The following is a 15,599-nucleotide window of genomic DNA, read 5'->3' on the forward strand; positions in this document are numbered from 1 at the left end:
CAGTTCGCACCGCACGGCGGTCAGACCAGAACTGAAGCATTGTTAGGGACATAAGGAAGGGGTCCTGCGCTTACCTGGCCTCCCCACTCCTCTTTCTCGCATTCCAGAACACTTTTATACGAACTTTCCGGACAGACCTCGTACTGGAACTGACTTATGAATAAAAAATATCTTTGTCTATCGATCGATTAAAAATTTCCACTTATATTCCTATTGTAAATGATATTGGGGGAACTTGGTATTGCAGGTGCTCATAGGTTACGGAACCACTTACCATCAGGTGGGCCGTATGCTTATTTATCACTTCAGTGGTATAAAAAAAACTAATTCTAAATTTAAACTATGAAAAAAAAAACGAAGTCTTTAATTACGTTTATTTACATTACCTTCCATTTATGTATAAAAAGCCAGTGGCCACATAACAACACGACAACGAAACAATTTGCCTTATTTTAATCTTAACTATTAGTATTATGTCAAAGAACACATTTGTGCTTTTGGTAAAATTATATCACCTTTGTGCCACATATTAAATGGCATGTATACATTCAGGATTTCCAAAGGCGAATTTAATAATGAAAGATTATTCTTATAATAATAAGGATTTTAGTTAATATTTTTACGCGATAAGAAGGTAGGATATTATGGAATAGAAAAGGTGTGGAATGGTTAACATACGACACGGCTATAATTCTAGTACATATCTGGTGCACCTTATAAATCAGTATGTACTTAGAATTGCAGGTATCTTAGAATTTTTTATTTAGTAGGACATATAAACATTCAATATTAGTTAAATAGTAATGACAGTTCACAATGTTTACAAAGTTCAATTTCACTAGCATATTTTCTAATTGTGTACGTCATGGAACATTTAATTCGATTTTTAGGTATGCATACAGTATTTGCTATAATCTCTTCGTGGGAATTCAAAACGTACACTTAAAGCAATTTGAAAAAGCGAATTTTCCAATTGCCAGTTTTTTTTTTATGAATATTACATAATATCTTTACTAATTCAAAACCGATTATAATATTTTACTTTGCAATCGATATTAATTTTGTCACAAAAAAATATCTGTTATTTGCGAATCAAAATGGCTTGTTAAAGTATAGAACAGTTTTGTAAAGTTTTCATCTCTTCAAAATGTTTTTTTTTTAGTTTTTATAAAACTTTAACAAATCATTAAAATCAACATTAATGGTATTTTTCATTAAAAATAAAAACAATGAAGTTAAAAAAATATAACATAATTTATAAACAATAATATGCAGTCTAATACCTTAAATGTTTATATATGTACTATAAGTAGGTATATGTTAGTATTTTTGGGCATCAGGTACGGCATTATTATATAATAAAAAAAAATTAGGATTATAAAATACAATAAACAGTATTTAGGGATTGATGAATTAACAAAAAGAAACCCAAAGGGTTTCTTTATTTTTTAATAATCACTTAAAAACAATTTAAATTAGGTAAACAATGTAAACAATAAATAATTTTCGTGATCACGTATTTGATCACGTACGTAGTTAACAACCTGATATTACAATTTGAGTGTCGTTTACAGTAGATTCATTATGGTAGCGGTAGTCTCTCGGAGAGAGCGAATTAGAATTCATAATTTACGGTAGAACGCATGTCGTTCTACCGTAAATTATGAATTCAACGATGTTATATAACAATATACTTCAGACACTCGATTTCTTTAACTCTAATTAATATTATTAAATATAATTCGAAACTTCATTTTGCTTTGTAGATTAATATATTCCCTGAAGCAATTGTATTTGCGACCACGTACCTTTTATAAGAGAGTTTTTGGTATATCTACATAACATGAAAAATAAAACAGTCCGATATATCAATCTACAGCTAAATTTAGGAATTTGGAATTTTAAATAAAGCTTCCATGTAAAGTAGGCATCTCCAAGAAAAGATTTTTTTTTTAAATAGTCGATGACACAGATATAGATGTAAATAAACGTAGTAACTGTAACTACATTTCATACCCATTTTTATTACTAATAAGTGAAAATTGCCTACTTGGACAAAAGATAAATTTTAAGTCGTACTTCCTACATTGAAATTATTGTCCAAAAAATTATGATTGACAAAATTAAGATCTACAGTTATAATTAACTTACTATAAATAAATAACATCTTCATAGTAGGTAGAAATAATGGCACTCTTGTTCAGAGATTGAGATACTCGCGCCAACTATTTTAGTCTATGGCCTGCGGAATATTATGAGATCCGTGCAGATGAAGTCGCCAGTATTTTTTTATAGTTTAAATTATGTGCCGTCTACTTAAATTCAGTACGCGAGAGAAAATGACATCCGCGGAAAAATTTGCTTTTACTTCTAATTTAAAATTATAATTAAAAAAATGACACTATATGATTTATTAATTTTTGTGATAATAATCATATTAAATAGGATGTCAATTGTAGGTACTTGTGTACATAAATACTTATAAACTTTAGAATATACCAATTTGGTCGATATTACAAATGCATAAGATTTCTGCCTAACTAGTATCAAAGCGTATTGTGATTGTTTACAAAACATTATTAATAAAGCACAAGTCAATTTATAGTAACAACAATTAAATACTATCTAAGGGCTACATCGCTATCAAGAATTCGCAATGTCTGTGTTTTGTTCCACGTTGGTTACCGGTACCAGTTCTGTATTCGACGCCGGTTTTCTCTCGTCTGCTCGTGAACACGCTTCCAGTACGTATTTGTTGAATAATTCCGGTTTATCTAAATACACATGGTGACCAGCGCCATTGATTACCTGTATAAAAACGGTAAAAATAATGTTGAAAATAGTACCTAAAATATTAGTAATTATAGAAGCGTAGTAGTAAGTGATTAGAAGTAATGTAGTAACAGTAGTGCAGTAACAGTAGTGCAGTAAAAGTATTAAATCTATCGAAAGATATGTTATCACTACCGTATGCATGAGGTAGAATGAGACAGCAACGTGAGGTGTCTTGTTCTTTCTTATGTGCAAAGTAATAACATCTGTCTCCCTATGTTTGCAATTAGTATAGAAACAAATATCGAATGTATATACATATGTAAATGCCCCAAACCACAAAACACTATCAAAGTAGACTATAAGATTTGATTGTCATAAATAGACCGTTGAACGATGCGAACGTTGAATTGCAAAAAAAAAAAAAATATCAAACTACAGATATCACACAAGTGACTTGCAAAACTTGCGGTTTTTCGAGTCAACTTGTAATTATTATAATTTGGTTGTCATCCGGTTTTAATACGATACAAACTTTTGTTCCACTATAGCAGTATATTACATATATTAAAGTAAAAAATGTAGTGGTATTCGCTGGTAGTAGTAAAGAGTAGTTCGTTTGTTTGTGGCTCGACCAATCATCATGAAATTTGATATATAAATACTATTTGGGCAGAAGAAGGGCATAGGTTAAAATGTACCCCAGTCAATTAATATATTTATTTAATTATTACATCCACTGGCTGAGCCTAACAGTCTTCCAATACGCTCACCCAGTATTATTCTGGTCTAGGGGACAAGGTTGCGGGTTAAAGCTTGTAATTTATATAATTCTTTATTCAAATATTACCTGGACATAAGTTTTACTGGTCTGCCGATGCTCGCAGAGCAGCTGGCCAGTAGTGTTGTCGACCCACGACCTTGAGCCGTACAGCACAGTGATGGGAAGCTCGGGGTCTAGTTTGTCCAGTCGTTTCACCATTGGATTCTTGGCCCAACCAAACCCGTGCATTAACGTGTGGAAGGCGCTTTCACCACTGCAAAATAATTAGTATTAAACTATATTCTAGTTATATCTCCCCACTTCAGCCGCGTTGATATTTAAACGGCACTAGATCAGTTGGACGTTTGACTACGATTCTATCCCAAAATATATAGAATCTATATTGTATTATTTTTTACAATCCGCGTTGTACGCGACCATCAAGACGGGTAAGAGGGTGAACTCCGAGTCGATGGTGAGCTGTACGATGGTAGAAAGAGAAACATACTTTTACATTTATAATATTACATAGAATTAGTAATAAAATATACTACTATATCATTGCTCGAATTCGTGGCGTGCTGCTAGCTATTTCGACCACACATTTATTAATAGAGTATTTATATTGATCTTTTCCACTTCGATTATTACAGTATTCAACATAAGAGTTGTAAAGTTGTAAACCGTTGAAAGTGTGATTTATTAATCACGCTGTATTGTCTTGAAATAGATTCGTGACCTTATAAATATTTGAATACTATGCTTATGACGATATGAGGGCTCCATAAATGTACTGTAGAGTCTATGAAGTAATTGCCAATTAAAGTTTTTTCTAATATGAGACGACTGTGGCGGTGTAGTGGTTTACCATATCGCCATATTTTCCAATAATCATGAGTTCGATTCCCGTTCAATTCAAACATTTGTATTTATGAATATGTTTATATTGGTTTAAGTATTTTCTATATTTCTGTTGCTATAAAGTTGCTTAGTTTGGAACTAGACGGCTTTGTGTAATGTCCAATGGTCATTATTTTTAAATGTGATAGTCTGTAAATATGTTAGTTACACATATATAGTTAATTTACATATTTATAATTTTGCACTCAGGTGGACCATATTATTTTAAAATACGACATTATTTATCTATTAAGGTATATTAAAAAATATTCCATAAAAGAATTCATTTGACAAACGAATGATTATGCACTCAGATTCCAACACAAGGTTCATATTACTATTTAAAACAATTTTATCATCAACGCATTATTTTTCAGTCCGATTCAAAGACATGCAAATGAATTCTTTTGTCTTCGAGCAGTCTTGATAAATACCTGGGCGTTTGCGAGTTGCACTGATAGATGTACTCGGGTATGACTGTTTCGGCGTCCTTTATGTACTTGACGTACTTCCTGCTGATGTCTGGACGGGTCTTGCTGACCAGCCACTTGCCCGCCGGGCCTGCGGCGCGGACCGCCCACAGTGGGTTGAACGGTTGCACAGCAGTGGCTACCGCACGTACCCAAAAAGGCACTTGGTATTTCTCGTATACATTGGACGGCTTCTCTGTGAAGCCCCAGGGGTCGGCTAGGATTAGGTGCCGCACTCTGAGTGAAATAAGATATATTTTTTGTTATTATTGATGCTATTTCAAAGAACCGACAACCGATGGGGAAGAAAGGTTCTTGAGTGACGACCCCCTATGGGCAAACGCAGTGTAGGTCGACTTCCCTGCCACTACTGGAGTGACGACCTCAAATGACAATGGACAGACAATGCTAAGATGACGATGATGATCTACGAGATATATATAAAAACAATTGGCATATTTTAGGCAACTTTTGCATTTCGAAGTAGAATTTTATTAAGAATAACACACTATTTAAAATTTTAACGATTTACACATGTAGCCGGTACAAGATAAAAATGGTAGAGAGCGAAAAGTGTTGCATTTACACAGACAAACAAATTACTATTTTCAGTATTGCCATTAAGATAAATATATAAAATTCTAAATAAAAATGTTGTTTGTTACTTAATGTTTGATAAATACCCAAACAGCCACTATTTATTGAGTGTAGCGACTGCGAGGTTCTTGCAAGTTAGAATGGTAAACAAGCCCACTGCTCACCAGATGGAAAGCGGCAACTATCACTTATAGACATAAACAGGATCACGGACGTCGCCGAATATACCCCAACACCAATCACACGCATCATGCATTGCCACTCCTGACTATGGTATTAAGGCTTCATATTCTGTAATTACACTGCCATATCCCTCTTTCTTAGTGTCGTAAGAAGCAATTAAGGAACCTTAATTGCTTCTTACGACGAATCGAGGGATAGACAGTAGCGTCCCCATTAAAACATCATCAAAAGCCAAACTGCGGTTACCAATCGGCCCGCCAAGCGTGGCAACTACTGGCAGAATTCCCCAATGGCAAATAGCTATAAGGAATGGACCCATTCCTTATAAAAGACCCTGGAGGAGGCCTAGCAGTGGACAGATAAAAGCTGATAAGATGATGATCCTACCCTTAAAATCGAAACAGACATGCAAGCAAACACGAGTGTTAGAAGACGTCTTGTAACATAATGTTAAATGGTTACCTTTCTGGGTACTTCATGGCGTACGCGGTCGCTATATACCCGCCGAGACTGTGCCCCAGCAGGATGATCTCCCCGAGGTGCACCTCTCGTCTCCACTCCTCCACCGACTCCACCCATTGAGTCTCGGCTTTTTCCGCGTCATCCGAGAACTTTGGGCGGGAACTACGGCCGAAGCCTATAATATATTCATAATAACAATAATAATCAATCTGAATTCACACAACAGTATTTATAAAAAATAGTAGATAAATGTGCGTGTTTAAAAATGTCTTGTGAAAACACTATGGCTATTAGTTTCCATTGCTTTCATTGTTGTATGATATGTATAGCTAAAACAGATTACTCGTGTATGAATCACATCCTCAAGACTAAAAAATATATATAATTTTTACCTTAATTCTATCGGGGAATGTTGCGGTTTCATATTTAGTAATATATAAAATAAAACTCACCCAAAACGTCAATGGCATACACAGGCCTTGTAGCGGCCAAGGCGTCAAGGTTTGGACACCAGAGGGCGAGGCCGGCGCCCATTCCGTGCAGCAGCACGAGCGGAGTCTTTGAAGACTCATCGTTGAGCGATATCGTCCATATTTTATCGCTCTGTCCCACCACCGATCCGATATCCACGTAGAATCGTTTATACACAGTCTTTAAACCTACAAAAGAACAACTGGTAAATTTTCAAATCCAAATGAAGGTCATAATTATTATACCATAATTATTATTACATCATCATTAACTGCCATTATACATAATGGACAGCTAGTCCACTGCGGAACATAGGCCTCGGCCTATTGGGAGATTGGCCAGTAGTCGCCACACTAGGCAGGCGGGTTTGCAACCATAGTTAGACATTGCTAATGTTTTAAGAGAGACGCTGCTGCCCATTCCTCGACCATTATGTTTCCTTAGTCGCCTCTTACAACACTTACAGGAAAGGAAGTGGTGGCCCATTCTATACCGAGACCACACGGCAATCATTATCTATATAACTAATTATAACAATAAACTTTTTATGAGACAAAAATGTAATGATAACCCCGCCAATAATACCGAGACATGCTGGCGTTTGTAAATAATGATAGACGAAGATGGAATAAGATTAGTTGGCTTATCATGACGAATTCGCCATGATAATTTACACTGAAGTATGTAGGTAAGAAAGACTATTTCTCAAATAACAATTCTCTCCCTTTCCCTTCCCATTCTTCATTAATATCTCAGAGTCTGTAAGTTGAAGTGGCAGTGAACCAATTACATCTTTCAAGTGAGGGACTGTCTCTGTTCATTAGGGTAGGATATTTATCACGCCCCCAAGTAGATAGTTACAGGGTTTTATTATAAAAACATTACATATTTGTAAATTATTCATATCTACTATCGCAAACAGAAAGAAAGGAATTTATTCAACGAATCGTGCAATTCACACGGTAACAGAATAAACAGTTAAACATTTGAGTGATAATAATATAGGTAAAATAATAATAAATATTATCAAAGCTAATTACATTTAAGTTCAGAACTCTTGCCAACTCATTCTTGACCCATTTTTATTAGGGACTACGGTGTCGTTCGAAATTCGAGAGAGTACAAGGTTGTTCATGAACACCTATATAAAAATTGGCATAAAATTTTCAAAATAAGTATAGTAGCTGCGCAATTTATATTTATTATTGTGAAACAGAATATTGATTTAACTACTAATATGTGTCTTCTATAAAAAATGTTGTATTACTGTTTTTCTAGCGTACCTCTGCAAATCTGCTAGTCATGATTACATTTGTCATTGTAATGACAAATGTAATCACTGATCAAAGTGGCCTTGAATGTTTTCTATGACGCTTACAATGGCAAACAAGGTGACAGCCCACTTGATGGAAAATGGCAACCGTCGTCTGTAGACTAGGCATGGGTAATATTTGCTGGTGGTGTGGATGATTGCGAAAGCGTACCCAGACCACCGGTGCGAAAGCGCCAAGAGGAATACTAATAATAGGTTTTTAGTGGGTAAGAATCCCACAGTACCTATCGCCATCCCGCTGGTGGTGGGTCTCTTTCTGAAGATTTTCCCCTCGTTACAAAAAAAAAAAAAAAAATGCATGGGTAATATAGATACCGATCCAATACCTGTTGGATATTTATTTTCGAATGTATTAAAAGTCTATTTGTTACCCATCATTATTTCTTGAATAACAGATTTTTAACATATTCGTTATTGGAACAGTATATAGACATCGTAACTAAAATATATAGATATTGTTATATAGTATAACGTTGCTATTTCCGAGGATTAACCTTTCTTTGCATGATTTTTTATTGGTGAAATAAATCAAGGTGATATAATTCATGTTCAAAATTAAAGGAAAAATAATGAAAAAAATAAATTTGACAGCTATGTTTTTTTTTTTGCAATGGACATTAAAAAGTTATCCAGACACGATCAACTTAAAGTGAACTCAGTCTTTTATATAATTTTTAGGCATTCAATGTTATGATGGAAATTTCCACCAGTATGCAAAGAAGGGTTAAGATGTATATGCTTACGAACCCTGTAATTTCGTTGCCATTTATCATATTTAAAATCGAAACATAGTTATGCTTGTACAGCGGTAGAAAAAGAGGGGGATAGAGGACATGCACATGACTTTTGTCTCTTTCTGATATTTAATTGAACATTGTATAATTACAAAAAGTTTCAATTTTAGATATGACTGATATTGAAAGATCTCCGGGATCGACGACTAGTGAACGATGACGTCTTTAAATAATTATCTGTAATCTTATCAATCGAGCACATTATATGTATATGTTAAATGTAACAGAGCTACTGCGTAATCCAACAAAACATGGTGAGTCAGACTCATAATACAAGTACAAAATGTACGTACTATTGCAAACCCAGTAATAGAATTTAGTGGAAGTAACGAAAATTTCGAGAAATTAAAGCGATAGCCCTATAAAAGACGTGGTCGTGATATTTATTAAATAGCTTTCTCAACAAACGAATTTTTCAAATCCGAGTGGTAGTACTAGAAATTAGCGCGTTCAAACAAACAAACAAACAACAATGTTTTCGCTTTATTATAAGTTTTATTAATAATATACTCGTAGATGAGAGTTGGAGAGAGTTGTGTAGGTATGTATCACTACTGCTCAAAAGTATTTGGCAAACTATTTTTTGTTTTAAAGTTACAAACAATACATTTTCGGGAAATCATCTATTAGGTTTTTTTGTTTGTTTAACACCGCAAAATATACAGTACAATCGTAAACAGCTTATTGTTATTTGGTAACTCCTAGTCACAAAACTATAATAGTGTTATTGTCCGAATTTCTTGGAACTTAATCTTTGAAGTGGAAATTTTGATTTGATTTAATTTTTGAGAAATAAACACAAGAATAGAATAACTAATACAATTCTTTTTTTTTTTATTTTAATGCAAATTTTGCAAATCTAAACGATACTTAGTAAGGAAAATGTTTATAGTGATAAACTGAAAAACCTTTCAATGCCACAAAAGTGGTAATCAAGCATATGATAAGAGGTTATCGTAGCCTATGAACTCCACGTAATTTTACACGTAAATTTTTACGTGTATAAGCGACAATTTCCAAACCAAAAAAAATTAGACTATGCAGATATCTATATTTCTTTACTGTTTGAATACAATAGAGTTTCAATTGATACCTAGATTATTTTAATAAATTACAATTAATATACAAACTACAGATATGAACTCATGCAATAATTAGATAGGTACAACATTGTAGGTAATAAATACATTTATCAAATAAATGTCTCTTCCGTAAAGTAAACACGTTTTAAACGATAAAGTTATTTATAGAATTTGGTTCATTCGTTTAGGTATTTCGGAAACGTATGTACAACAAGTACGCCAATATTGGAAAGTTCCATATCCTAAACAAGGCTCGATGAAGCCAGGAAGCTCATTTAACTGATTACGCGAAAAAATTACCGTTTCGCAACAGTGTGAAACAGGGTGAAATCTAATCTAGCAGTGAAACTGAATTTATACGTCCTTATCGTGACAAAACATCGATGAATGGCCAAACATCTACAATACATTAGTCTGAAAAATACTTGAATTTTTAAATGTGGAATCATCGTGTGCAAATTTTGCTTGACAACAAGCAGGAACAAAGACAAACGAAGGCTTCAATTGTCACAGCGATAATATGGGACTGACACGGACAATGGGGTAACAATAAGGTGGGAGCAAGAAAAATACCACAGGCCCCCGGCCTGAACCCCTATACTGCATAATGGCGTTGTAAATGTGTAAAGTAGCCATAAAAAAATTCAGACGAACTGAGAGCCTTTTATTGTGCATTGTGTAAAATGAAAGAAAGAAAGAATATTGTTTTTAAATTATATAGACATTAGAAATAAGTATAAATTTTATTTTATACGGCTTAGGAATTTTCAAGGCTTAAGTGGATCAGCCTATAATTTCAGTCAACGATAAAATGAGATACAGCGTCACATACGTAGGTATATAGGAAATTATCAATAAAGGACCCCTCGTAAATTACTATCAGGTAAAGCGGTTATTCAAAAGTAACTCAATGTCGCGTCGCAAGGGTAATAAGAACGATAAAACGATGACAAAGATAATTGTTTGTAATACTTTTCATATTTATTTTTCCCCCTAAATCATTTCTACCATAACAGAACTAGTATGGGATTTAAATAAAAAAATAAACACAATAATCGGTTCAGTATTGTAAAAATATCCTTAGATAATCTAGTATTGTTTTTTTTTTTGTATATATTGTTAACTTATGTAATGTGTATCATTATTCGAAGGGAACAATAAAGACTTTCATTCAATCATACATACATACAAAATAATGTAATAAAATCAAATCGAATGGATAGTTTTTTCGAATATTTGTTTAAGTTTAGATTATCTTATCTTAGTTGTGCAAACTATTAGAAATTGCTAGATTACTGTTATACAATTTATTTGCTAATTATCGTGAAGTAAAACTGTGATTATTTAATAAGTCTTTCAAGGTCAACATAACATAGATAGTCACGTTTTTGTATAAATACAATACAATTAGATATGTATCTAAATATAAACTTAATTAGAACGTTAACCAAAAATTACTTCATTCATTAAAGAATTGTTTCTCGGATAAAATGCAACAAACACATCCACGCTACAAATAGATTACTCATTATAAATATAAATCAATTAGACGTTACAAATAACAAAAAAAAAAGATTAATTTAAAATTAATTACAAACGATCAGTTATAAAACCTAATTACATAATAATAATAAAAATTGTCTCTCGTCATCATTATTACATTTGCCATGGTCCCGGTATAGAATAGGCTATCCCTTGCTCTCCTGTGGGTGTCGTAAGAGGCGACTAAAGGGACTTAATGTTAGAGGGACGGGCGGCGGCATATTTCTTAAAACATCTCTAAAAGTCTAACTGCAGTTGCGAACCCACCTGCCAATTAAAAAAAATCCCTTTATGTTCAGTAATGGACGGTTAACGGCTAAAATGATGAATGACTATCATGATTACAACCTTTTCGTCGTCCACTGTTTTTTTTTTTCGTTATGGAATGATAATGGAATGGTAACCCCGCCTGCGCTAATGGTATACATTGGCGGGACACCAGTGAGGGATGATAGGTGAGAATGAAGAGGCAGGTCAGCTAGCCCATTGCAATTCATAAACTTGGAATCCAGCACGATGGTTTTCAGGGGGGGCCACGTGAAGGTATACCTGACTGAGTACATTGCTAGCAATGCCCCCCCGCACCCCGTCGTCCACTGTTGAACATAGATCTTCCTTATATTTGGCCACAAAGTATGATATTACACCACTTGCATCTGGCAATTCTGTTACTAATTTGGCATATTAACAGCTTAACCAAATGTCAAAAAATTTGCAATAAACGTAGACTATCTTTAAAACGTAATCTCAGTCGTGTGGACAAAGTCGCAGGTAAAACTAGTACTATACAAATTAAAAACAACTTACATGATAATATTTTCTTTTCTATGTTCCTTAACATTTCATCTGACTGCCGAGTCCAGCTGAACCATCCCCCAGTCCAGCTAAAAACAATTATAATATTAATGATGTATATCTGACAATCTGACAATAACACAGACGTCTACCATAAAACAAGCACACACAGTAAACAGGGATTTCAACATAATAACAAAAATATAAGAGTAAGTTCACACTAAATGTGACTATCACTAAATGTGACTATCACCAATTGTGAGCAAATGGTACACAGTTTATCAATTTTCTAAACAACTTTTCATTCAAATTGAACTTTCAATTGTCAACTATTATAATGAAAACTTCACAATTAAAATGAGGCACAGACAGCTGATCATGTTTGGTGTTCGAGTCCTAAAATGCAAATATCATGATATATGTAAATATAAATCACCACATTTAGTCATATTCTATATCTAAATGCAAATTAAAACTAATAAGAGGGATGTATATTAACAGATTGAATATTACTAATATTTTACATCCATATATTTACATTTATTAATTAAATTATGTATTGAAGACTATATTTTTCATAAAAGATACTTATTATTATATATTACTATCTGTTTCCTATGGCTTTGTCATTATGAATCAGTATATAAAGTATCATATATATTAAGTTAGGATATAGAATACCCATATATCAAATTTCATTCTAATCCTTTTTTTTTAATACTACTTAGAATGGCAAACAAATGACAGCCCACCTGATGGAAAGTGGTAACAGTCGCCTACATGAGCCATTTGACTTTTTAAGTGTGAATAAGTAACACACATCCAAACATTTTATAAAATGAGTATGTAATAAGATTATACTAATATTGTACAAATAAGTCTTGTCTTCTCATCATGGATTAATCTCTATAAATTTAGTATAACTATTAAGTTATACTAAGCTTATAGAGATGAAATTTACAGTAATAATAGTAGTAGATGTCATGTATACAAAAGATGAGAACTAGAAAAAATATTGAAAATTTGCTCCTAAAAAAGGTGAAAAGTGGATTAAATTTTTGTATATTCTTTTTTCCTTCCATCATTGTATTATTATCTTTGTTACTACTCCAGTTGTCAGTCAATAAAAAAAAAGAGTAATAATCTATAGCCTTAAATTTTTTTTTTATTGGAACAGCATAAGAATTATTTATAAACAACATAAATGAAATTTTGAAGATTAAACAATAACAGCTATATTTCGTCATACCAATTTGTCCACCAAAGAGGAAATATTGCAGTTAATAGCCAGATAAAACAGATAATACACTGTGCAAAGATCAACAGTCAAAATTGTAAAAATTTATTGATAACAAGAGTATTAGCATTGATGATATTAAATCTGTTTTATACTACATTTTAAAGTCCTAAATATTGAATGTAAAAATAATAAAGATATTGTAGGAAAATGTTTCAATAAACTGCAGAGTTTATAGTGGTGTGTTAAATTTTTTTTTTTTCAAACAATAATATAAGCTATGATAAAGCATGATAATAAATTATTACACTAAGGACATAAAAATAAATATGGACAATTTTTTAAGCCTTCATTTAGAGCTTGTTTTTACACATAAATGCAATGTAATAAAATAAATAAAAATGAAAAACAAGCATTGACAGACATTAACTGGAATAAGTCTTACTTCCACATAAAGGAAAATATACTTCCAATCCATGTCCTGCTTGCTATACTGAAATATGGAATACAACATAACATTAATGATTATGTGAGAATGATAGTAAAGTTCACACAACAACCATAATTTAGAGACAACATTCAAATATAAATTTCATTTCACTATTGCAAAAGAAAAAATATATATTTATTATTTGAATTAATAGCAATTGCAATCAGTAATAGTATTTTCTAAATCACAGTAAAATCTGGTAAAAAGCAAACCAAAAAAGAAAAAATAAATCATACAACTGAGTTAAAACTAAAAAATCATATAACTATATTTTTAATAATATATAGTTTGTTATCTGTAAAATATCATATTTAATGTCAAGTGACTACCCACTTAAGTAATCAATACATGTATTGAATGAATGACAACAGTCTGGGCTATATTCCTCCAGCTTGGTATGTAAGTTTAACTTAACAAAAAAACACACAAACACATTTGGCTATCAAAATATAAACTCATGCAAAAATAACAACAAAAGGGGCACAGCAAAACTATGACTTGCTTGTTGTATCCCATTGGTGTTTGCACTAATATCTGAAAGAATATACCAGCTTCCAATATAATATCAATATAGTAAAAAATACAGTTTCTTTTCATAAGGATTGCACAATCAACTAGTTTAGTAAATAGTGGCAAATAATTATGTGGTATGATTTAACATTATTAGATATTTTTAAATAATTATTTGGGAAAAAGGAAAAGCATTTGACAGTGCTTATTGCAAGCTACAATCACTGAGTACAATCAATGTTTGATGACATAAAAAAATAGTATAACTAATATTATATATATATATTATTAAAATAACTATATATATATATATATATATATATATATATATATATATATATATATATATATATATATATATATATATATATATTGAAGTAAAGAAGTATGAAATTACCTCAATGTGCTGATAATGATATGACAAATGAGTGGCAAAAGATATTTAGTCCAAATGTAACATAGTATAAAGAATCTTGACATAACAGACAATTTGCTGAGAACCTACAATGAAAATTTAAATTAAATGATGATGTTGATAATAATATACTCTAGGCGGAAGCAGAGCAGGACATGAAGATAAAGCAATTGCGCAATAATATGAAAAAATACTAAACAAAAAATATTTGTCTACCTGGATTCAGTAGTGTGTAGATTTAATTCACTACCCATTTGGCCACAAGTACGTATTTCAATAAAAACATATCACGATAACGAGTAGCGAAAAAAAACCGGGTGTAACTAAAATTTCAATTCTACTCGTGCTATTTATACCAATGCGTAAAAATATCTGAAAAATATGAGAACAATGAAAATGAATGAATAAAAAAATCGGCAAATCGAATTACCTGCCAGTGTTGCCGTTCTATAGAATTAAAAGTCCCTAGATAATCTCAATAAATCTGCTAGTTAAGAGGAAAAATAACATGAAAATTTGCTAAATATCGTTAGGTTTTACCTAGTATGTAATATCACTATCGCATAAATCTGATATGATTCTATAGTTGTTTGATACTAACAAACACCTTTTCTCTCCTAAATTGAAAAAATACATAATAATATTAATAATTTAACAAAATCGTTGTACAATAAAAAACAAAATAAATAGAACATAGTTATTGAAGAAACTCAGAGACAAAACAAGACAGTAACCCTTAATCTTTACACAAATAAAACCAAATACTTTAGAAAAATGCTTAGG

The 15,599-nt window shown here is 32.1% G+C and overlaps 1 protein-coding gene across 5 annotated transcripts; it reads right to left on the bottom strand.

Moving 5' to 3' along the window:
- Positions 1-357: 357 nt before the first annotated feature.
- Positions 358-15,235, bottom strand: LOC113521579 (1-acylglycerol-3-phosphate O-acyltransferase ABHD5). 5 transcript variants are annotated; one of them, XM_031909780.2, is made up of 9 exons: positions 15,033-15,234; positions 14,799-14,902; positions 13,847-13,894; positions 12,177-12,253; positions 6,600-6,806; positions 6,148-6,322; positions 4,870-5,142; positions 3,623-3,809; positions 358-2,808 (listed from the first exon to the last, which is right to left on the bottom strand). In XM_031909780.2, exons 2-9 carry the CDS (start codon positions 14,879-14,881, stop codon positions 2,644-2,646), a joined length of 1,215 nt encoding a protein of 404 aa, XP_031765640.1. In that variant the 5' UTR covers positions 14,882-14,902; positions 15,033-15,234; the 3' UTR covers positions 358-2,643. The 5 variants fall into 5 exon arrangements, with proteins under 5 accessions (XP_031765640.1, XP_026762946.1, XP_031765641.1 ...); XM_026907145.3 differs by lacking the exon at positions 14,799-14,902 and having other exon boundaries at positions 15,033-15,235; XM_031909781.2 differs by lacking the exons at positions 13,847-13,894; positions 14,799-14,902 and adding an exon at positions 14,394-14,425.
- Between the last annotated feature and the right edge of the window lie 364 nt (positions 15,236-15,599).

This window comes from Galleria mellonella, unplaced genomic scaffold (genome assembly GCF_026898425.1).
Source record: "Galleria mellonella isolate WM207_F2 unplaced genomic scaffold, CSIRO_AGI_GalMel_v1 utg63, whole genome shotgun sequence".
NCBI classification, from domain to species: Eukaryota; Metazoa; Arthropoda; class Insecta; order Lepidoptera; family Pyralidae; genus Galleria; species Galleria mellonella.

Coding starts and splice junctions, on each gene's coding strand:
- LOC113521579 (XM_031909780.2), bottom strand. CDS start 14,881: ATGTCAAGATTCTTTATACTATGTTACATTTGGACTAAATATCTTTTG. Junction 3,810..4,869: donor TGCAACTCGCAAACGCCCAG/GTATTTATCAAG, acceptor ATTATTTTGCAG/TGGTGAAAGCGCCTTCCACA. Junction 2,809..3,622: donor CCAGTAAAACTTATGTCCAG/GTAATATTTGAA, acceptor GTTTTTATACAG/GTAATCAATGGCGCTGGTCA.